This window comes from Momordica charantia, assembly GCF_013281855.1.
Source record: "Momordica charantia cultivar OHB3-1 chromosome 1 unlocalized genomic scaffold, Mcharantia_2.0 BLBB01000001.1, whole genome shotgun sequence".
Lineage (NCBI taxonomy): Eukaryota > Viridiplantae > Streptophyta > Magnoliopsida > Cucurbitales > Cucurbitaceae > Momordica > Momordica charantia.
The window spans coordinates 19,233,592-19,256,902 of NW_028275157.1; the positions used below are offsets into that span (position 1 = coordinate 19,233,592).

A 23,311-nucleotide genomic window follows, 5' to 3' on the forward strand; every position below is an offset into this window, starting at 1 on the left:
AATTTAAAAGTACACATACTAAATCGTTAAGTTCATGGATTAAATTGTTAATTTAACGAAACCAAAATTGTTTTTTAACCTTTTTAAAATTATGTATATGGCAAGTAAAAATGATCTCACAACTTAGAATTAAGGCAGAACCAACAAAAAAAAAAAAAATCAGCTAAAAAAAACCTCATAAACATCATCACAAAATAGATGATAAACGCAAATAAACAACAAACGCACACCTCGAGACTTGAACAAGACAAATAAACTAAAAAATCATTCAGGAAAATAAACCCAAAGCAAATGGTTGTGCGTAGAAAATTGCAAATGTAGAAATTTTCAATGATTTTCATTTGGGTAATGGATCGTTGCAACTGTTACTTAACTATTTTTATGTGTAAAATTAAAAAAAGAAAAAACTAAACCTACTTATATTTATTGTTAAATACTAATAGTAAACTTTTTATACATCATCGGAATCACATATGATAAAATAATATTGATAATATGTCAAATCTTCATTAAAAAGCCATCGCAATATTTCTCGTCCCTTCTCATAATTTCATACAAGAAAGATAAAAGAACAGATATTAAACTAAATTCTCAACCACTAATCTAGATAATTGACAAAGAAATTGTGCCAAATTCATAATGAATTAATATATTTTTCTCTAGGTGAATTTCACCTTAGCTACATGGTGTTTAATTAAATTACATCAATTTCTTAAAAATGAAGTAGAATAGATTTGACATCACATAATTTGATTTATGCTTTATTTTTAATCACCAAGCATTGGTACAAAAAGGAGATTGAGAATTAGGACCGGAGAAAGAGAAGAAAAAAGCAAAGATAGAGGAAAACTAAATTTGAACTTCTAGAATTTTAAGGAAATATTAAACCAACTATCTACGATGGGTTGGGGCAAAATTTAAAATTTAAAACAAATAAATTATACAAAATATTACAACAATTTAAAAGATTGGGAATAAAATTCAAATTTTTTTCGAAGGTCAAATACAAAATTAAAACCAAGTTGCAAAAACGATAATTGGCATATATATCTAATCAAGAGATCGTGAATTCGAACACCATCTCCACATGTTGTATAATCTAGCCTTACTATTATTTAAATAACTAAATATATCAAATGAACATAATTTTTTAGGTTTTTCTCGGTTTTGTCTTGAATCTTTTAAAATTTATATTAAAATTTGTTAATTAGAAGCTAATGTATCTTCAAATTATTATTCTGTTCTTACATTTTCAGTACCTCCAACTCCATCCTTAGAAACATGAGTATATGTTAATGACTACGGAACTGGTATTGGCAAAAGTCAATTGGAATTAATTTATCATTATCAGCCACGTAATCTCTCATCGAAATCCAAAATTTCATTGGCTTAAGATCTTACGGTCCACATTGCATATCAATTGGAATTGGACCAATTTCGTATCTCTCTGCCGTCTTTTTTTTTTTTTAATTGTTATTCAATTATTTTAAAGGTGGACTCGTTTTTTTGACCAACCTTCTTTCTTCCTGTATTTCAAGGTCCGTGATGGCGCCTCTCGCATTTGGTCTATTACCCTTTACAGGAAGAAGAAGAAGAAGAAGAAGAAGAAGATGGTCTCGGAGGTCGTAGAATTGTTGAAGGAGCACCTTCCGGTGGACCAAGAGTCCTTCGTTTTGTCCGGGGACGTCAACACCGGCCTCGTCCTCGTCGATGTCGTTAATGGCTTCTGCACCGTCGGCGCTGGCAATTTGGTAATTCCATTCCCTGATTTCTCCTCTGTCTTCCGATCTAATCCAAACACCTTCTTCTGCAAATTAGCCCTTGATATTAATAGGCTTTTGATTCAACTTTTGATTCGCTATTGATTTTCTCTTTTTTCCGATTGAATGTCTCTGTTGGTTGGACTGGATCGTGGCTCTACTTGTTTATAGGCTCCGAAACAGCACGACAAGCAAATTTCCGAAATGGTGAAGGAGTCGGTGAGATTCGCCGGAGTTTTCTGTGAGAAGAAGTGGCCTATATTCGCCTTTATTGATTCCCATCATCCGGATATTCCCGAGCCCCCCTATCCTCCTCATTGCATTGCTGGAACCGACGAGTCCAAACTAGTTCCAGGTACAATTTTGAAATTCTCCGTAAACGAATCTTCACTTTAGTATTTGGCGATCAATTCACAGCCAATTTTGAAAATCTCTGTTCCTTGTTTGCAGCCTTGCAATGGCTAGAAAATGAAGCGAATGTAACGCTGAGACGCAAAGATTGCATTGATGGATTTCTAGGTTGTTTGGAGAAAGATGCCTCTAACGTTTTCGTTGACTGGGTGAAAAACAATCAGATCAAAGTCGTGAGTATTCCCCAATTTTCGATCGGAGATACAAATTTCTCTTCTGATTTGACTACGTTTTTTCATTTTTTACAATTAAAGAGAAGTAATTTTTTATCTGTTTCCTTCTCTGAAAAAAAAAAAAAAAGATCTTAGTGCTGGGAATTTGCACCGACATATGCGTGCTGGATTTTGTATGTTCGACATTATCTGCAAGAAATCGCGGTTTCCTTTCGCCATTAGAGGATGTGATTGTATATTCAGGTGGCTGCGCTACTTTTGATCTTCCAGTTCCTGTAGCCAAGACTTTAGGCGATGCAATTGCTCATCCACAGGTATCTAAATTATTAATCCATTACTTTCATATAAAATAAGTCTCTTAACATCATGACAAGGACTGTTTGGTTTTGTTTTTCGCTTATTCTTTATTTCTTTGAAGAGCCTATCATTGCGTTTTTGTCCATTCATTTGCTCAAACCTTATTTTTATTGTTGATGGAGCTGATCGGACCTCACTGCAAACATGGCTATGCTTGTCTTCATCCTTGTGCTGATGCCATAAATAAAAAAGAGGATAAAAATATAAATACTGGACAAAGAGATTTTTAGGAATGGATAAGAGATAATATCTACTGAATAAGAAGGAAAAAAAAAAGAGCTAACCTTATTCAATTAGAGGGATAATTCGCAAGACAGTTTTCATGTTTCTATTTTTCAGACATTGTCAAACTCATCAAATGTTAAATGGAAATGAAAAAATAAGAATGCATTTCACCGTTCTTACTGTTAAGCATATATGCCTCAAAGTAGTAATTATTCTTGAATTTTGCATCTCCAATGGATGATTTCTGAGTTGGAAAAAAGAACTCTTCCAAATGGTGAAGAATGTTACTTCAGTTTTCAAGTCTGTGAACTCCATTGTAAAAATATTTTCCTCTACTTTTTTCAGATATATAAGGATCCCAATTCCCAATAAGCACAATACTGAAAAAGGTTATTTTGATTTTGGTTGTGGCAGGAGCTGATGCACCACATAGGCCTGTACATGGCCAGGGGAAGAGGAGCCAAGGTGGTATCGGAGGTTTCAATTAAACCAAACTGAGGAGCCAAACCACTTAATCAACTACCCAATTTGCTATCTGCCTTCAAAACTGTCTTTCCCAATGTAAAATGTTTTGCTCGACATTGCAACTGGCTTTGTAGATAATCAATCAACCTCTGCTTCAGAGAGAATATCGTATTATATATTGCAGGCATTTGATAGCTTCTAATAAATGGCCACCATAATTCAATGAGAGCCATTGAAGCAGGACATGCAACCATTGATCTTTGCAAATTAATTATGAGAGGGTCAATTGAAGTTTAAGGCACAAGGAGAATGAACAAGTATATGAGAGAATTACAGATTTACACAAGGGCAATGTTGCATTAAGATATATTTGAAGGAAATTGGAGAATTGAAACAGTAGTAGTTAGACTATGGATGCTGTATCTTACCACATATACACAGAAAAAAAAACGAAAAAAAAGAAAGAAAGAAAATCTCTTTTCCCATGGTTCCTAGAGTTTCAATCAAATTATCTGCAAAATAGAAGTATGTAAAGAAAGATCTTTAACATGATATGCACAAAACTGGGTTTGTTATTCTATCTTATCAACTGCTGGTCAAGATGATGATAATCTTTGCAGAAATGAAGCACCTGGACTGTATTTTTTCACACCTTTCATCGCTCGAAACCAGAAAGAAGCAGCAGCGCGCTTCAGGATTCTGAGTTTTGCAGGGAAGAAAGCCACTGTTCCATATAGTTATTGCTCTCTGCATAAGGAAACATTCAAACTTAGATGTCGAAGATATTAATCAGCTGCAAAACCATTTAAAGAAAGCTTTTCTTCTTTGCCTTTCCCCTTCGTTTTTTAAGTAAACATAGAATGAAAAGTCGTCATCTTTGGGATAGAGATCTCTACTTAATTTTTCAGATTAAGAACACTCGCTCTCAACAGGTCTTTTTTAAAGCACAATAAAGTGAGTTTAAAGGATTTAGCTTTATCAGCTTGGAGACATACTGGTCATCAAGCTATTACATCTGAGGACTCTTGACTATAGTTCCAAGGAATTGTAACGCCAGTCATTTTTCTGCAACTTTAAAAGCTTATTCCTTGATGATGGCCGGATCATTAAACAGAGTCCAGGATGAAAATTGAAGCATGGTTTAGAAACACAAACACACTCAGAAACAAACAACAGACTCTGGTTGATTCCTCAAAGAACGTATAGAAAATTACTACTTGAACAGAAACTTCCATAAAAAAAATAAATTACCAAACAGCACATTTAAGAGGTCCAGATGAAGAAATTTGGCTGAAAATCTATCACGACCAGCTTCCATCACGCAATGTTTCCTTAGGTCCATGGTTTTTCATTTTAACCTAAAATCTGATGCTTGTCCAAAGATATACTTGGTGAGATGATGCAAAAGTTGTCTGATGTTGCTTCCTTCAAGTCATGAAATCTAGTATAGTATAGTAACTTATGCAAGCACACAAAGCATGACTAAGAGACTCCAGCACAAGATTAAAAAAGTTTTAGTCTCTGATTTTGAAACAAGAGATTCATTGACTTATTTCAGGCTAGCAGCTACTCATCCACCAAATCTTGATTCTAGCAGATGCAGACTATGAAGAAAACACAATAATTGATAACATATGGAAGCTGTTTGGGAGGATGTTTGGGAGGGAGCTCTTTTGAGAAAAGAAAAACATGTGTAAATGTTTGTTAAATGTTGTTTTCACTTGTTCTAAGTTTGAAAATCATGACCTCAACCAGTACAGCCATTGGTAAGAATCAGTTTTGTTTACAAACACGAACTACCTTTATTTATGAAAGCTCCAAAACATCCCCCAATGAATGTGTTCTCGAATTTCAAGAATCATGTCTCCAAAAAACCATCCAATACTTCAATCTCCCAATTGCAGCAGTAATCAAAGTAGAATTACAAAGCAACAGACTATGTTTTAACATGGTGAGAAACAAATTCATAAACTAATGGCCAACATGAAACAAAGAATTCCATAAAATGAACCGCAAACAGAAGGTCTTACCAGGTGAATTTTTGATGGCAGCCAAAAGCTCCACGTTTGAACTCTCCACCAGCTCCTTGCAACGATGGCTATAGGAAGGGACCAGAACGGCAAAACTATCTTCACTTTGAAAGTTAGGACCGTGAGGCTCAAACCAACCAATGGACCAATCGGCCTCATCAGCAGAGTCGGGCATTTGTATGCCATCACCAACGGATGGTACCATCACAAAATCGTATTCCCAGTCAATCCTTGTTTCTTTCCTACTTTGCCATTTCTGCTTCTTCACCTTCTTTGATGATGAGGGCAAATCGACCCTCTTGAACTTGAGACTCTCCGGTTCTTTCAAACCAGCACCAATCTCAGAGCAAGAATTTTTTGGAGAGAACTGGTTTGCAACAACCTCTTTTTCCTTCCCACCCCGAAACCACCATGAAATACGACTGAAAGACACGGCCATGGGTTCTACTCCGGACAAGTGAAAGACTTCTGGGGGAAATTAGGGAGATAGCTAAGAGTTCTTCCGAAAGAATTTAGAGGTAGAATCCCAAAATGGAAAGGAGTGGCAGATGGAACCTGCTTGATGCTGTAACCTCCATATGGAAAATGAAAAATGTCATGTTAAAAAACTAGGAAAAATCTAATCAAATTCTTAAAAGATCAACAAAAAGCCCGAACTTTAAGAACTCCGAAGCTGATTGGTCACGGAGAGAAGAAAGTTCCCCAAAAATCTCCAATTACCAAACCCAATTTCAGTCAACCAAGGATGTGCTCCCCGATTGTCTCGTCCCGAAGAAATCGCTAAGAATGGAAACCGGTCGATTTCTAGAGGAAAACAAAAACGAAGTTTCTCATAACATACTGAACCCAGAAAGCATCCAAACAAAGTTTGCCTAAACTATTAGCCAAAGCTCGGAAAGTGTAAATATTCGTCACTTTCAGACCCAGACAGTCAGAATCTTACTCCAGAATAGATCAGTTGTTTGCTCCAAAAAAACACGAACCACAACAAAAAAGAACAAAAAAAATGATTTGAGTCCAATAATCGAGATTGAATACTCGTTCCTCTTTCAATCGGATAACAAAGCGAAGATCGTCCAGTTATTTGCTAGAGTGCGATTCAGAACAAAATGGGGAATCGAGACGTCGACTGATCAAAAGGCCACTCCGTTTCTCACAGAATGGACGCAAGAGAAAACGAACCGAGGAGTCTGCCAAGCACCGATTATTTCACCGTAATCAGGAGAAATCTGCTAATCAAAAGATTCCTGAAATCTCTCTAGGAACCAAACAGAGAAATCGGAACAGATTTGGCTTTCGCCCTCTAAATTATCTCGCTCTCTCCCTCCTATTCCCCATTCCTCTTCCGTAAGGCCGAAGAAGCAATTATCAAAGCTCCTTTCGTCTAAATTTATAGGGAGCTTCCAATATTCTATTCAAAAAAAGGCTCAGCCGTCGAGATGCAAAGTTGCAGTGGCGATGATGATTCGGCGGTCAATTATATCGCTCCCCTGCCGCTGAGCGCTCCTCCAATCCAATCCAATCAATTGTGAATCGTTCGATAATTTGATTAACAATATTTTAACTTAAAAAAGCAAATTGTGATTTTGGCATTAATTAAATCATAATCATGGAACTCAGACGAAAATCAAATCAAATCAAATCATGGAGATAAATTATTATGGAACCGTCCAAATCTTGTGACGTGGCGTTAAAAAAACATACCCGTTTGCTTATGCGGTGTTTAATTCACTGCCACGTGTAGGGAGAACCAGCTCTCTCTGTTACTGGTTTTTTGTATCTTTGATGTCATGTAACTATTCTGTTAGTATGATTCGGCAAAGATTTCATTGAAAATTTTGAAGTATAAGAGAATTTTTATTTTTAAAAAATTTTAGTACCACATAGATGGAGGTAGAGTCTTTTAAAATATTTATTAGCGAGATAAAAAAAATATAATGTATACTTGAGAATATATAATATGAATATTAACCAAATAAATTAAATCGTATAGGATATTCTACAATAATTAAATTTATAAACTTTTTAAGATCTATCAGAGGAAATTTAAAACTTACTATAGTAGTTGATATTTGATTATTAGTTTGCTATATATGATTGGGACGGTATGAGGCGGTAACATTTCACTATCATGTGCACAGAAAATTGTTGTTTGTTTGGATGCTATGGGAATAAAATATGTTGGCCTCCAAAGTTTCTCTACTTAAACAAGTGTGAGTTTTTATAAGAAGATTGTAATATTTACCAATGTATAAAATATGTACTTTTTAACTAAAATAAAGTAAATGTCTAGAGCCTCCTAAAATATATTTTTTTAATAAAAAAACACATTCTTCACTTCACCTGTCTTATTCATATGTAGATTAAATTATAATTTTAGTCATCATACTGTATCTAATAGATTTTTTAATTTTAAAAATTATCTAATAGGTATCTAAACTTTCGAGTATTGATCTATAAGCTTTTAAATTTATGTATAAAAATCCTGGCCTGTTAAATATTTTTTTTTAAATTTATTGACTTATTACTTGTTGGACACAAAATTAAAAAGTACAGGTCATATTAAATTCAAAAGTGAAATTTTAGTAATTTGTTAGACATTTTTAGAATTTCAATAAACTATTTAACACAAAATTAAAAGTTAGAGATCTATTAAACACTTCTTAGAGGAGTGGACGCAACCTTGTTGAGAAGTACACACAACCTTCGTCTAATGTGTATTTATCAATTTTTTTTTCTTTGTAAGTGCAACTAATCTCTTTTAAATTTCTAAAAGAATTGTTCCTATCATATGCTTAAAAATATATATATACACATGTTACCATACCCCACTCTTGCAAATAAACTTTCTTTTTTGTTAAACTATAAGTCATTAAATTTACCAAATCGCTTTTAGGTTGAGTGGTAGTTTATTCATCCTTAACATAATATCATAATAGAGATTCTTTGTTCGAGGTTCCTCCTATAATTATCCAAATCTAGTGAAGTGGGTTGTGTACTGCTGAGGGCCAAACACATTTTATTAGATAAAATCTGGATCCAATAAAATTATATATGACTCAAAATTTATTAACAATTCATATGTTTAATATAATATTTGAGAAGTAAGGACAAACTCTGTAATTAGACCATTTTTCTTCTTTAATTTTTCGTATTAAATAAAACTAATTTCTGTTAGTTCGACGAAACAATAAATTCTATACAATTAATTAGAAACAACGCTTCTTATAAGTAATATTTTGAAGCATATCAAAAGAGAGATTAAAGGTGAGTGGTTAACGGTCATGAGAATATGAACCCTTTCTTGTCTTTCATTCTCAACAAAAGCACCTTGAGAAACAGAGATAAAAAGACACTTTTTCTTGAACTCATATCTATGACTTCTTGAAGTGCCACAATCTCAATCTTCATCCAAACCAATCTCCTCATATATCTTTCTTTTTCTCATTCAACTTTATTCCAAAAATGTCACTTTAAATTTAACAAATTATTTTTAAAAATTGTGATTCAATGACTTTCAAAGTTAATATTGTTGATGATCAACAATTTTTTTTCCAGTTATTTGTTAAAATGTACTTTAAAAAAAAAGAAAGAAAATTTAATTTTCTTTTTGTTGAAAAACAGTGATCCAAATAAAATAGTTTTCAACCCAGCCGCAATAGCCCCAACTTTAGGTCTCCTATGGAATCATGAAAGGCTGGAACTTTTTAAATTTTGGAATTATTTATTTTCAAAGAATTATTTTGCACCAAAAAAAAAGCACCAATCAGCATCCTAGGCTGAGCTCTACGATTTGGAATCAGCACCTTTTTTTTTCTTTTTTTCCTTTTAGAGAAAAAAAAAAGTCCAAAAGCTAGTTTCCACATTATGATTTTAATTATATATCTCAACCACCACTATACTTTGTCAAAGCGCTCTCTCTCCCCCATCCAATCATGGAAGGTTGTAAATATTTATTTACCTTATTTTTTCTTTAAAAAAAGAAACCCATTCCTTGTGTATCAACTAATTAAAAAAATGTTCAATCAGTGGAGGCCTCGAACATTAGTATGATAAAATACCTGTTACTTTCTTTAAAATTGAAATTTCAATCCCTTCTCCTAAATTTGTTGAATTCAAAAAAAAAAAAAAAAGAAAAAAACCACACATAAAATATAGGGAAGTAATAAAGTCAATGAACCTTTTATAATTGAAAAAAAATATATAATTTGATAAGCATCTATTTTTTATGATGGAAGCTAAAAATCATATATATTTTTTTTAAGGTACATGGACTAAAATGATATAAGAAAATAAGAATGAAAAATGTCTTAATATTAAAATATGGGGATTAAAAAGTATTTAAACCAAAATCTAAAAAATCATATTACATCAATTTAATTTTTTATAGAAATGATGGTCACATCGATCTGTCAAGATAGGTAATAAGAGGGTAATTGTTCAACAAATTTAAATTATTTCGGTCCCCTGTTGAAATGATAGTCACGTCTATTCTAATATGTCATTGAATTTTAAAAGTGTATAATAGATAATTGAAATTTCAATTTTGGGTCTAATAGGTCATAAACATGAAAAGTATCTAGATTCATGAATTTTCAATTTTGTGTCTAATAGATTTCCGACATATTCGACATTTTTAAAATGAATGGATCTATTAAGAAAAAAATATTTATTATTATTAGGTCGAATTCAATAGATATAAGGAGGTTGGAACTTTTAGTGTTATATAATTGAATATATATCCACAAGAAAATTGTTATATGGATACAGCAAGCATGAGTGGAGTTGGGGACTCCCAATCTTTGCCAGACATGATGTTTAAGTGGCTTTGCTGCCACACTCAGCTGCCAAAGTGAAAGAGACTTTGAGAGCTATACTCCAAAATTCCTAGGCTTTAACTTTAAGAACTTTGAAAAATCCAATTTCAACAATGCTAGGGTATGTTGAAAGGGGAAGATAAAATGTTAGAAAGAGATATGTTAAATTTTGTTTAGTTTCTTTCAAAAATACTTTTTTTTCTTTCGTTTAAATACTTGTTGTAGTTTCGACTTTGGTTTATCAGGATCTTAATATTTTCAAAACTTTCCTTTTGATCTATGTACTTTAAAAAAAATTACCTTAGTCCCTGTATTTTTCAAAACGTGCATTTTGATTTTAATACTTTTAAAAAGTGATTATTTTGGTCATTTCCTTTTCATTCTTATCTTTTTTTTTTCTATCATAATTTTAGCATGATACTTCACTAAATTTCTTGAAATGTAGCCATAAAGTTCATTAATTAAAGAGTTTCTATTATGTATTAAATTTTACAAATTAAAGATTAAATTGGTTGTTTTTAAAAGTATAAAAATCAAAATAAACAATTTGAAAGTACGATGACTAAAAAAATAGTATTCGAACATTTTTTTTTATTTTTTCTACTATAATCTACCATTACAATACCATTGATCTCATGTTTTGGGTACTTTCAAACACTCCTTTTCTCTAAGCAATCAAATTTGAAATCAATTTGATTTTTGCTATAATTAGTGTTTCTTTCATCCATATGTGCCCCTAAAAATGTCAATAATTGTTGAAAGAGGTTGGCCAATATGAATGATTGAGAACATAATGCATGTGGAGATTCTTTGGCTTGAGATTTAATTAATTTCTTTGGAGATTCCATTTTCGAATCATATCAACATGACTTGTCCTATGTAAATTTGAAAAACAAAATTAATCTCGTTTGATAGATGTGTCACATCTTTAAAAAAATTTATAAATTATTAATTTGACGTCAAGAATATTATAATATACTTATATTACATCATGGAAAAACTTGCAACTTTACCAAACTCAATTAGAGTTAATTAAGTTAGTGGTCATACACTCATTTGAAGGCAAACTTGAACTTAGCCTACTTAGTTTAATGATTAATGTATTAATAATTTTCTAGTAAGTTTATGTTGTGTAATTAATGGTCTATTTATCTGGACCAACTATCTATACCATATTAAACACACAGAGTAAATAAACTTGCATCATCTTTCTATTATAATTGGTCCAAATAAATAGACCAAGAGAGAATGATTGTTACAAAATAGTAACTAATCAAGTAATTAAGAATCAAACTAATACGGTTGAAGATTTGAATTCCAATCTATCGTAGGTGTATAATCCTATATTCCAAAAACAAAAAAAACAAAAAAAAGCAAAAAAAAAAAATCCAAATGCACCATTTTTCAGAAAGAGAGAGAATAAAAAAACTACTAACTTTTTCTTTTCTTTTTTTGAGAAAAAGAAACTACTAACTTTTTAAGAGAGGTAAATCACTCATCAACTCAAATAATGTTAATAAATGTGTTTTAATTTAATAGGACATTATAGTTAATGGTTTAGGCATATTTGATGACTATTTTTTATTTTTAAAAATTAATATTATATATAAACATTGTGTTTCTTTATTTTGTTGTCTACTTAAAAATAATTTCAAAATATAATTCAAATTTTGGAAACTATAACAAATAAATAATTTAAATGTATTCTTAAGAAATGTAATAAATATACTAAAATAAATTAGAAGGAACCAAATATAATTTTTAAAAATAGAAAACTAAAAAATAAAATCGTTATCAAACCCAGGGAGAATTAATGTATTTTGATTTTATCTATTCCTTTTTAATATGTCTATTTTATCTAATTATGATAAACCGAAAGTTGAGAAATTTCAGCTATGGGCCACAGGCCCAAACCCGAAAGTCGGATTGCTAAAATTGGGCTGACTATCATCTGTAGTTTTTTCGGCCCAATCGAACCCCCGTGCAACGGCTAGTATGGCGCTTTCTTTTTTGAACCACAACGTTTTGTTCCCTCTTACTCCCAGGCCTCCAACTAACGTCGTTTAATATGGATCGGTACTTCACCGTCTACCTCCGTTAACCGGATTTTCTTTTTTAAAATCCGGAAAAAGCTTCTTTTAACGGCTACTTGGGAAACCACTTTCTTTCTTATTTCTCTCTCTTCTTTCCATCGTTTCTAACTTACTTCTCCCTGGTTCATTCACAATAACCAGAATTTCCCAACCGTACTTGCGTTGATTCTAAATCCAGCGCCAAATATATTAATTTCATGCCTGGTACGTTTTGCTTCGTTTCTTGTTTGGCTTCCGAGAATTTTAAATGCTTGTGCATTTCTGGAATCATTGGAATGTCGCGATACCTAGTTTCTTCGCTTTTTCTGTGCAATGAAACATGAAAAATGTCTTTGAAATTATTGTTTTATATGTTCTCGTCTTTTGTTGCTCGTTCGTTGGATCTCGTGGGTTGTAGATTGGGTTTGATTTTCCTTTTGAATGCTATTCTGTTCTAACGGAAAATGACGGATTTAAACATTCTTCTGTATTTTGAAATCTGAGTAAATTTAGCGCTAATCGACTGGGTCGTGATTCGTATGGGTTTGAGGTTGTAGTTCTATCTGGTCTTTCGTGATGAGAAATTTTGCGGTCACACATTTTTCTCGATTAAACAATCAATGATTGAGCTTACAATTAATTGACTTTCTGGGAGGATATCTATAAATGCCCCAGTTCTTTGGAATTTATTCCGATTGGAGCTGTTGTGTAATAATCTTTTTGAAAGTTATAGTGCTAAGAACGAATCGAAGTTGAGTTGAGCCTTTGTAGGTCTTTCCATTGATATCTTTAAAATCCCAGAGATTTTGAAATTGTCTATCAGAGCTTTCGATTGACTGGTATCATTTTTTTTTTTTTTTGGGAACACAGTTCTTGTTATTCTACCTAGAAAATTGACCAGTGGAAAAAAAAATAACAAGATAATGCACAAAACTGAATATGTTAGCAAACATCAAAACAACCATCCAAATTTATTTTATCTTTTCGTTTTGTCTGAATCTGTTGATTAGTTAGTCCTAGAAGATCCAGAATAACATCCATAGGCTACTAACATTTTCTTCTTAGGACTTCCTCTTATTATTGTACTTAGTCTTTGAAGTTTCAAAAGAAATAGTAATGTTCCCCGTGCAGGCAATACTCTGTCTGGACATTTTTGACTTAGCATATTTATTTTTTCACTTTTAATTGATATAAATGTTCTAGTTTCATTCTAATTATTTCATACTTTTCTCCCTCCTTCCTATTCTTCCTCTGCAAATTTTAGATTTAGAATCAACGAATATGGACGGTATTCTTGAAGAACTTGATGAAGCAAAAGCTGATATTGAGAAGCTTAGGGCGGAATGCAAGATGAAGGAAGAATTATCTGAAAATTTGAAGAGAGTTAATAGCGAACAATTCGCAAAGTTGCAGGAGGCGAATTTGAAAATTGAGAAGCAAGCTCAGGAGATAAATGAAAAGGCAGAAGAATTATCCATGGAGAAGAATCGTTTGGAGGAACTAGAACGAAGTTTACTTGAAAGAGAGTCTGCTGTAAAACATCTTAGTTCTGCCAACGATAAGCTTCGAGATGATACCAATGAGAAGTTTGAAAAATTGAAAGAGGAAAAGAGAAGTCTGCTATCGGCTTTGGATGATTCGAACGAGAAGTGCTTGGATCAAGAGCAGAAGATATATGAATATAGAGGAGAAATTAAAGGCCTTAAAGAGAGTCTATTGCTTTGGCAAAGAAAGTGTTCAGAAGCTGAAGAACGGTTCATGGTGCAGAAGGAGCATGGAGAAAGAGATGATACACTGATTGATTTAAACAATGAAATTGCAAATCTTAAAGATCAGTTGAAGTGGAAGATAGAACAATTTAAACATCTGGAGGAGGCACTCGAGAAGGTCCGAGATCAATTCAAGGTGAATAAGAAAGAGTGGGAGCTGGAGAAAGGTACTCTGCTTGATGAGATCTCTTCACTGCAGACAAGGCTAGATTCTCAAATCTTAATCTCAAGAGATCTTAATAACAAGTTAGAAATGTGCAACCAAGCCCTCGCACATGAAGAGAGTCGACGAAAATATTTGCAGATTCAAGTTGCTGATTTCGAGACACGCTTTGATAATGTTCTTGATGAGTGTGAACGAGCAAAAATGCAACTGGATGAAATGACTGCTCAGAGGGATAAAGAAATTGCTAATTTAAGAAGTTCGTTGGGAACAAAAGATTCATTTCTCAAGGAAAGAGAATATCAAACACTAAAGCTGGAGGAAGAAAATCAGGAGTTGCGGACAGCCATCAATGAACTCCAGGAGGACCAAATTCAAGCAGCAGGAGCTTCACCCTCTTTCAGAAAACTGAAAGACAAGATGCAAAGCTTGGAGACTGCACATGGTGAATGTGCTGCAAACCTAAGGGCTAAAGAAATTGAATGGACGTCCCAACTGGATGGAGTTTTGAGTGACTTGAATAATTGCAAAACTGAGTTATCCAGAAGAGAGGCAACAATAAAGGAACTTGAGGCAACGTTGGAAAGTCATCATTCTTCAGCATTGCAGTTGAAGTTACAAAATGAGGAGTTCTCTGCCATGTTACTAGTATTGAATCAGGGAATATCGGAGGCTCAAGTGAAGCTGTCAAAAGAAATGGCCGAAGTTTATATGCATGACAAAGAGAGAGAGGAGAAAATATCTTTATTGATGAAGCAGCTGGAGGTGCAGAATGTGGCCTTGGCAAAGGCCCACAAAGTTATTGAAGAAGAGCGTGAAGAGGTGGCGTCTTTAATGACAAGAGTAGAGTCTTTGGATCTTTTTGAGGAGCAGCTTCAATTAATGCAGAAAGAAATAGATAGCTACAAGGAAATGCTCGAGGAATCAACCAAGTGTCAGCTTGACTTAGAGGAGCAGTGTTTGCAAATGAAAAATGATGCAGCAGAAAAACTTGAAGTTTGCAACGCCTTAGGCAGGGCAAATGCTGAGCTTGCTGAAAAAGAATCTATGTTTATTCGAGTTCAATCAATGGAGCTAATTGATGAGCAGTACAAACTAAAGCTGAAAGAGCTTGATCACTTTATGGAAATACTTGAAGAATCATCCAGCGATTATATTGTGTTGGAAGAACAAGTGTCGCAAATAGAATGTGATGCAATGGAGAGACTTCAAGAAGCATGCAATGCATTGGAAGAAGCAAATACCGAACTGGATGATAAAATATGTGAAGGAAATGAAGTTGATTTTGAAATGTATATGTGGAAATGTATATCTGAACAATTAAAAGTTGATCTTGAGGAAAACCACAGCATACGTAGAGAGTTAGAAGCCTCGCTTCTTGCAGAAATCCATGCAGGAGAGAACGTTAAGCAAGAGAAAGATGGCCTTATTCAGAGGTTGAATGAGAAAGACAAGAAGATTGAAAGTCTTGAGCAACAGGTTATGCTGCTGGAGCAAGGGCTCGAAATAATAGAATTGGAGGCTACTGCTTGGTCAGGAGCAGAGTCGCCAACTTCCTTCGAGTCCATGAGAGAGAGTTTTCTTCAGACTATAAGAGAGAAGGATGAGATCATAGAACAACTCCAAAATGAAGTTGAGTGTCTGGAGCAAGATTCTCTGAGAAGAGAACTTGAAGTAGCTGTGCTGTCTCATATTGGTGCAGAGAGTATGTTTGAGCAAGAAAAGGAGAAACTCATCCAAATGGTAGACAAGAAAAACAAGCGAATAGATCAACTCATGCAGCTAGTGGATTCGCTGGAACAGAAATTTAACGGCTCTTTAATATCTTTTGCTTCACAGCTTGATGAGAAGCAAGCAGAAATTAGTCTAGTCTACCAGGCCTGGGAGAAGATCAATGCTGCTGAGATTTTGGCTGCTCTAGAAACTGAAGAGAAGAAATTGATGATTTTGGAACTTGAGGAAAATATTCGTGTGATACAGCAGAAACTGGAGTTTCAGGAAGTATCATTGGGTCATGCTAAAGACAAAGCAATGAAGATTGAAGCAGATCTGGAAGCAAAGGAGTCTGAAATGAAGAAACTGACTGATCAATTGAAGACAAAGCTAACACATTCGGATGTCTTGATCGATGAGCTCAAGAGTGAGAAAAGTAATTTGATAGAGGATGTTATGAAGTTATCTTCAAATAAGGAAGACTTGATGGGTATTATTGGGGGCATAGAGAATCATATCAACGAGTTTTCCAATTCAGACAGAGAACTGATGGGCCTCCTGGAGAAGATAATACTCTCTTTTGGCAATGAATGTCAAGGAATGGAGCTGAAAGAGAACGTGAATTCTCCTTCAATGAAAAGATTTGACGTCTCAGCTGATACAAGATCACCCTTTAGAGAGCTTAACAGCTAGCTGCCTGCAACCAGTAGCTACGACTCCTTAAGCCATACAGTATAAAAGCCATTTTTCCCTTCTAAATTGCTTTGGTCTGTACAATTCTCTGTATAAGCACCCGCCCGCCAACCTTTTTTAATTTAACGTAGTGTAAGAATCTTCTTGTTTTTGTACGACAAATTGATTAGCACAGGCTCAACTTCATTTACTTTAGAGCCAGTGTTTAAATTTGTTTAAATTTTCTCTTATTTTGTAACAACTCTTCTTGTATGTTCCATTAATGGACCATTGGAACAGTTCATTCGTTGTTCTTTCGTCTCTCTTCTTTCCCTATAGTGCAAATATATCAAGAACTTTTATCCAGGTTCTGAGAAGAACAAAACAAAAAATCGCACTGAAGACGGATGGTTTTGTATAAACAAAATCTATACATAGAGTGGGTAATTCATTACAACAATAAGATAATTTGTCAATAATCTGAAGATAATTAGCATACTACTGCATACTGCATTAATCTTAATCGGACCCAGAAGACATAAAGCCTTCTCAGTTGTCCTTCACAGCTTTACAAACTACAATAGTTCTTCCTCACACTGGTTCTTGAAATACGTCGTGTGATCAGGCCAACAGATCGGAAGATCGAATTTTTATTCAACAGATTACTACCACAAACAATAGCTGCAGAATCATCAAGCAGAATCATTAAGCGTGGCCTGTTTTTTGTGACAGAAAGTGGCATCCAGTAAATAACACCATTTAAGCGTGGCAAACACAATCAGGAGCTGGATATGTGTATATTGACTGCTTTGGCTTTCTCAACCTTACTTGTCCTTGTCTGTTTTTGTGGCCTTCTACAGTGGCCTGCTGAAAGTCTGACCAAATGATGCTTTTGTTCATGAAAAGCTGTCCCAACAATGCCATGTTTGGTCTTATGGTTTTCAAATTCTCGTACGTCCGATGTCCCACCTGTTGAATGTATCAAGAAAAGTACAAGGATCGTTATGTTCTTAACAAATACATCACTTGCAGTTGCAGGAAGTGTTCGATCAAAAAAGCACAGGTTTTGCTTAGCAAGATTTGACAAAATAAGATTAGAAGTTTACTTACCATGGCATTATGCATATTGCCAGGAGAAGCCGAAATAAAAATGTCACTGTGCATGCTAACATAATAATCAACTGCAGCTAGCAAAGAAGCCTTTCCTTTGATTTGGGCTAGTTCGTTTCCAGAAGTGAGGCTCTTTTTGTCTTCCATCAATGGGAAAAGACTCCGCAAAGTCGAAATCCTAGCTTCTCCACCATATACCTGAAAATCCACGACGACTCACACCTTAGAGTTTCCAAGTAATGGTCTTAGATTCACTTTTAGACGGAAGATATGAATTAAAGATGTTAAGAAAGCTTGGTTGGTTGGCTTTGTACGGAGAAGGAAGCTACCTTATGGGAGGCCAGATAAAGACGGGTATTGTTGTCAAAACCCAAAGCAGCCAGCAGCAAGCCGATCTCTTCTGGGGTCAAAGGGCAGCGCCCCTGACTCCGCAACTCCTCGTCTGTGAACTGAGAGTTAAGGACCCTTCCCTGCCAGAGCACTTGACGGTATTTGGCCAAAGCAAGTTTTTCAGCTTTCCCCCCACCAAAATCACAGGCTGAATGAGCTGCCATGTCCTTCACAATGATCACAAATAAATCAGAAAAGTTTATAAGAAATTAATGAGATAAAAGAAGGGAAGGTATGTGATCGCCCAATCCAAATTTCCAGCCATGCCAACTTGATTTCATAATGGTTTGCCAATATTTCTGTTCTTAAAATGCTTAAAACTCAATATGAACTGTTTGGTAAAGATCTTTAATACAATGAAGTTGCAAATGACAAATTTTAATTTCAGATCATGAATAAACCTGTTGGCCCCAATAATTAATGAGAGAAATTCTGAGCAATGAAACCTTTGATTGTTTGCAAACAACGGGCTACTTAAGTTAATGATCTATAATATTAGCAAGATAACATAGAGAGGGAATGTCTATTTTATAATAACACTAGGAACTTGAAATGTTAAAAGGTGATAAAGCAAACATCAATTTAATGTGGTACCAACAAATGAAGGCTGGTTATACCTTGTCAAATCGGAGGTGTAGTACAACAAACTTCCTTGGGCCTTGCTCCTTTGCATGGTTAGTCTTGCTTAGGTAGTTAGCATCCTTTGATTCACTTTTATTCGGAGGATATCGCAGCCGACTGATGAGAGCGTCTCCCAGTGCTTGGATATGGGGAACAAAAGTCAATGCTTGAAAGTTAACCTTACAGCGGAGCCGTTGTATCTCATCAGGCAAGTTCTCAAAAGCTAGACGGTGTGAGAAGGGTGCAATGGCAGCAATACCATATCTGAATCATTAGTATAGAAAAGGAATGTAAAATCGAGTTAGTAAAATATTTCAGAGAACAACAAGAAACTGTCATAGCACATGTACACGCTGGAAAGTTTCCTAAATCTGCATTCAATCAAAATTTTCAGACATCCATATATCCAACTGTGAGGTATACCAACTATGTAATGTTGGTCCTTTTTTTTTTCTTTTGATAACTGGTTGTTGTTGCTCCCCTATACTCAGGGGCACCCGCACCCGTCCTACGTAATGTTAATTTTTTTATTTCTCAGTTATGTTTAAATGCTTCACCTTTTATCTTTTATATAAATGAAGTGATTGACTGTATGTGCAGATTTAAAAACTAGCAAGTATACTTCCAGTCCTAGAAGGTTAGAACGAATATGCTTTGATACCAACCTCTGTAGTACCGGTAAGACATTCTCCTGATACCAGTTGGCTGAAGCATGAACAGGCGCTGTTTTTACTCTAGTAGCTCGAATAGCTGTAGCATAATATTCTCTAGTACTCCAAGAAAATTCAGCTGGCAGCTCTTTAACTATAGAAATGTCATCCCTCAATACATTAATAAAGTGATCCACATCAAATATATCGACGAAAGAACTGCAGATTACAAAGAATAAAGGATAAGGGAAAAAATCTCATTATAACTTTTCCATATATACAAGAAAGGAAGATTTATATCACAACTATCAAAATTTTAAGTACCTTGAATCTTTCCAGACAGGATTAATCTCAAGGTGCGGAATCACAAGGGTTGCATTGAGAATTTTGGCAACAGCAACTGCATCACATATCTGCATGTGGTATAAGTAAGCTTTTCACAATTAAAGACTATCATAAACAAAAATATGCCAGAAAATGTTTAATAAGAAAAAGTATGCTAAAATTCTAATACAACTTAAAAAGACAATACAACACATACTCCCATTCTTTGCTGGTTCAGCCCTCCATCAAGAAACACCTGAATATATCCTTCGGACTTCTCTGGAAGTGCTGCAGAACATATGGATCAATGGTATAAACCAGGCATGAAAAAGATCAGTAATTTTAATGTGTTGAAATACTACAATGATCATGTGAAATTTCTGAGATCTAAAACTCCATGATTTAAGACATACAAGAAGCTTTTGAAGATTCGACACAAGGCCTCCATCCTTCATCAGCTAAAGGAGCCCATAAAGCAGACTGATCTGGTATTGACTGTTACAGAAATAGGATTTAACAATATGAGATTCTCATTCATAATAAACTGTAGTTGTTCGATATAAAAACAACTTTGATCATATGATCAATCAACTTTTACCCACACTTTGGCGTTGTACAGCACTCTTCAGAAGACGCGAGTGCCTAGGCTTTGGAGTGTTCCATTCCTGCGCAAAGGTTGCCAATTAAATCATCAACTATCATCTTAAGAACTTGTAAAAAGCCTAATAGTGGTGCAAAAATAACATGATGCACGCACTAGTCAAATTTTACAACTCATAGCAAATATTTCTACAGGGAACAGAAACTAGGTGATTTAAAGAAAAGTTTTAACATTTAAAGATGAAAGATTAACCATTCATTTATTCATTTAGGTTAGGTTTCACCAGTGTTAACCTGCTTTTATCTTTTTTTTTTTTTTAAGTTAGGGTGGGAGATTGAATCATCGCCCTTAAAGAGGATACTAATAGGTACCTTCGTTGAATTGGCAACCATAGTTAGCTTATACATAGAGTACCATTCTCCTAAAATTAATTAGGAACCAAACATTCCAATTTTTATCTTCTGTTACAAATATCTTAATCAATATCATGCCGACATACTATAAATGAAGAGGGCCACTGTATTGTGTATTTACATTTCCAAAAGATTGCACAGGAAAAACATTTCCCAACTTTCACTAAGATAACGATTTCTGTTTACGGCAAACCTTCAAAATCAAAAACACCGACATTCCCTCACGAGATTAAGGAGATCAAAAGCTCAAAACTTTGATAACCCAAAAAATAATAAGAAAGACCAAAGAGGTAAATAAGTACCGAGAACATGGAAGGCGACGCATGGCTCAAAGGGCTGAACAAACCCGGCAGAAAAACGGGGAAAAGCAGCACGAAAACACCAACCAAAGCCCCTGCTCTGTTCGAGCTCGACTGATAGTTGACTCCCATAACCATCACAGATCTCGGAGATGGGCTCTGGTTTCGCTAATCAAATGTGAAACCCCCAACCCCAGAAGCAGGAAAGGGATTGCAATGGAGGAGGTGGTTTCAGTGATAATGGGGTTATAAGAGAGTGAGAGTGAGTAGTAGTAGTAGGGCAGATGAGAGTAAAGGCATCTGATTCACACACATGGACGCCTGTACAGCTCGCAGATGAATTGATTAGAGAGAAAGCGTGTCGTTTTCAGATAGGGTCCAAGCGGATAAAAGGTGGGTATGGCGATTTAAAGATTTTCGTACCTTAAAGTAAAGAGAGAATCACGAAGGGAAAATAACCTTCGCCTCTTCATCCACTTTAACTACAAAAGGACGAGGGCGTGTTCTGGATTTTGGATTTGACCCGTTGGTGCCTCTGCCTCTGCCTCTGCCCCTCCATGGTCCACTTTATTGGATTCATGTTCATCTCTCGCAAGTCGCAACTATGAGCACCGACAATCGGCTTTCCGCAAATGACTGCAATTATTGATACACTTCGACTCCTCTCTCTCTTCCCTCTTCGATTGTGTAGTTTTCTTTCTTCTTTCCGCAACTTTCGTTAATTTTCAATGATCGATATTCCATCGTGCGATGATGATAATAGTAAATAGAGCTCGTTGATTGTGATATCGAGATGCCCAATCTTAAATCTTGACGCTACAAACAAAAGAAAAATGATGTCTTCGGCGAAGGTTGCTTGTCGGTTCTTACTTCTTACCTACTTGTTTAAAGTCTCGATGCTAATGTCTTTGGTTTTTTAGTGTGAGTTTTTTGGTTACTTAGAAAATAGAAATGTAATATCATTTATTGAATGTTTTGAGAAGTACATTGTATAAATAGTGATGCATGTGTACTAACAAAAAATAATAATAATACTAGTGTATGTATCTGCATTAAAAACCGATGTGATTGAAATCTATTTAAAAAATAGTAAGATCTATTAATTAAGTAGGGACGGACGATGATGGTGACCACTGGTAAGTCGGTGCTCAATGGAAAGATTGTTGAAAATTCAATAGTTTGATGAGTGGGCTTATTGGACACCTTGCAAATAAAATAAGAAAATAGATATTTCTTAATTGTTGTCAATGAAAAGAAGTAGGGTATTTACTATTTTGGCTCCTTGCTATCTCACCCAAAATGTTCAAATAAACTAATGTCATATCAATCCTCGATTAGTTAAAACACATATCTCAAACAAAAAAATTTTTAGCTCAGATTCTCACCTCCATAGTAAAAAAAAAATCAACTAATTCGACTTGAACTAATCGTGTGCTTTTTATATATATTATGATTTTTTTGTCTTTTAATGAAAATATCTTTTGAACATATATACAATTTCAGTTTCAAGGGAGAAATGTAAGGTAATGTATAAATATGACAATTAGTATTTGATATTAGATATGTTAACATCATTTAAAAATAATGTTGTGCTCACAACGCTAATGAATTATTTATACAAGATAGATTATTGTATAACGAGAGAATACTCCCTCTTTAGTATTACAAATTTTAACGTGTACTATCAATTTTTTGCTATACTTTTTGCTTTTTAAAAGTATCTTTTGAATTTGTAGTTAAATTTTAAAATTTAGAAGATTCTTAATAAAATATGTTTAATTTAAATTAATGGACATAAAATGACAGATGACACGTGTTTACAGGAGCATCGCGTAGATCTGCCCAGACGTTGCGTGCAACTGCAGTAATGTTGTGAAGCATCCAAGAAATTATAATTTATAAGTGCAAATGCAAAGCCATTTTACAAGTAATTAAATTGATGAGCCCCAATAACGAAGCCTGAATTAATTATTAAGATTTAAGAGATCGATTCCCCTTTATAATCATTAATTATTACAAAGACGTTAATTTATAATTAATTACTATAAAATGGCCGCTTAGCATTAAAGCAAATATTAGATGATGTTGCTCCTCATATTATTACAACTTCTGTCAATCATCGCCGCTTTATGTCTACTTTTTCATCTACACGATTAAACAAATAATAAGAAATAAACAAAGAATTGGAATGGAGAGAGAAATCAGCACAAATCAAGTGCTCTTTAGTATTAGATCTTAAATTTAAGCACTCCATGCCACGATTTAATGATATATGT

The 23,311-nt window shown here is 34.3% G+C and overlaps 4 protein-coding genes across 8 annotated transcripts; 2 read left to right on the forward strand and 2 right to left on the reverse strand.

The window, feature by feature from the left end:
• The first annotated feature begins 1,525 nt into the window (after positions 1–1,525).
• NIC1 (nicotinamidase 1) lies at positions 1,526–3,619 on the forward strand. The gene is made up of 5 exons (XM_022277131.2): positions 1,526–1,751; positions 1,932–2,115; positions 2,211–2,344; positions 2,473–2,658; positions 3,341–3,619. The coding sequence occupies exons 1-5, from the start codon at positions 1,611–1,613 to the stop codon at positions 3,422–3,424; spliced, it is 729 nt and encodes a 242-aa protein (XP_022132823.1). The 5' UTR covers positions 1,526–1,610; the 3' UTR covers positions 3,425–3,619.
• Positions 3,620–3,728: 109 nt separating this feature from the next.
• Positions 3,729–6,956, reverse strand: LOC111005581 (uncharacterized). Of its 5 annotated transcripts, XR_015790314.1 has the most exons (4): positions 5,422–6,956; positions 4,643–4,756; positions 4,387–4,478; positions 3,729–4,138 (listed from the first exon to the last, which is right to left on the reverse strand). XR_015790314.1 is itself a non-coding variant. In XM_022277132.2 (2 exons), the coding sequence occupies exons 1-2, from the start codon at positions 5,858–5,860 to the stop codon at positions 4,083–4,085; spliced, it is 495 nt and encodes a 164-aa protein (XP_022132824.1). In that variant the 5' UTR covers positions 5,861–6,950; the 3' UTR covers positions 3,729–4,082. The 5 variants fall into 5 exon arrangements, 1 of the variants encoding a protein (XP_022132824.1); XR_015790315.1 differs by lacking the exon at positions 4,643–4,756 and having other exon boundaries at positions 4,387–4,456; positions 5,422–6,955; XR_002600750.2 differs by lacking the exon at positions 4,643–4,756 and having other exon boundaries at positions 5,422–6,955.
• A 5,420-nt stretch (positions 6,957–12,376) lies between these two features.
• Positions 12,377–16,944, forward strand: LOC111005928 (basic helix loop helix (bHLH) DNA-binding superfamily protein). Its single transcript, XM_022277628.2, has 2 exons — positions 12,377–12,535; positions 13,575–16,944. The coding sequence occupies exons 1-2, from the start codon at positions 12,529–12,531 to the stop codon at positions 16,646–16,648; spliced, it is 3,081 nt and encodes a 1,026-aa protein (XP_022133320.1). The 5' UTR covers positions 12,377–12,528; the 3' UTR covers positions 16,649–16,944.
• A 75-nt stretch (positions 16,945–17,019) lies between these two features.
• LOC111005653 (O-fucosyltransferase family protein) lies at positions 17,020–21,415 on the reverse strand. The gene is made up of 10 exons (XM_022277239.2): positions 21,039–21,415; positions 20,325–20,387; positions 20,136–20,217; positions 19,940–20,010; positions 19,723–19,811; positions 19,414–19,617; positions 18,745–19,012; positions 18,067–18,294; positions 17,738–17,935; positions 17,020–17,596 (listed from the first exon to the last, which is right to left on the reverse strand). Exons 1-10 carry the CDS (start codon positions 21,171–21,173, stop codon positions 17,387–17,389), a joined length of 1,548 nt encoding a protein of 515 aa, XP_022132931.1. The 5' UTR covers positions 21,174–21,415; the 3' UTR covers positions 17,020–17,386.
• Between the last annotated feature and the right edge of the window lie 1,896 nt (positions 21,416–23,311).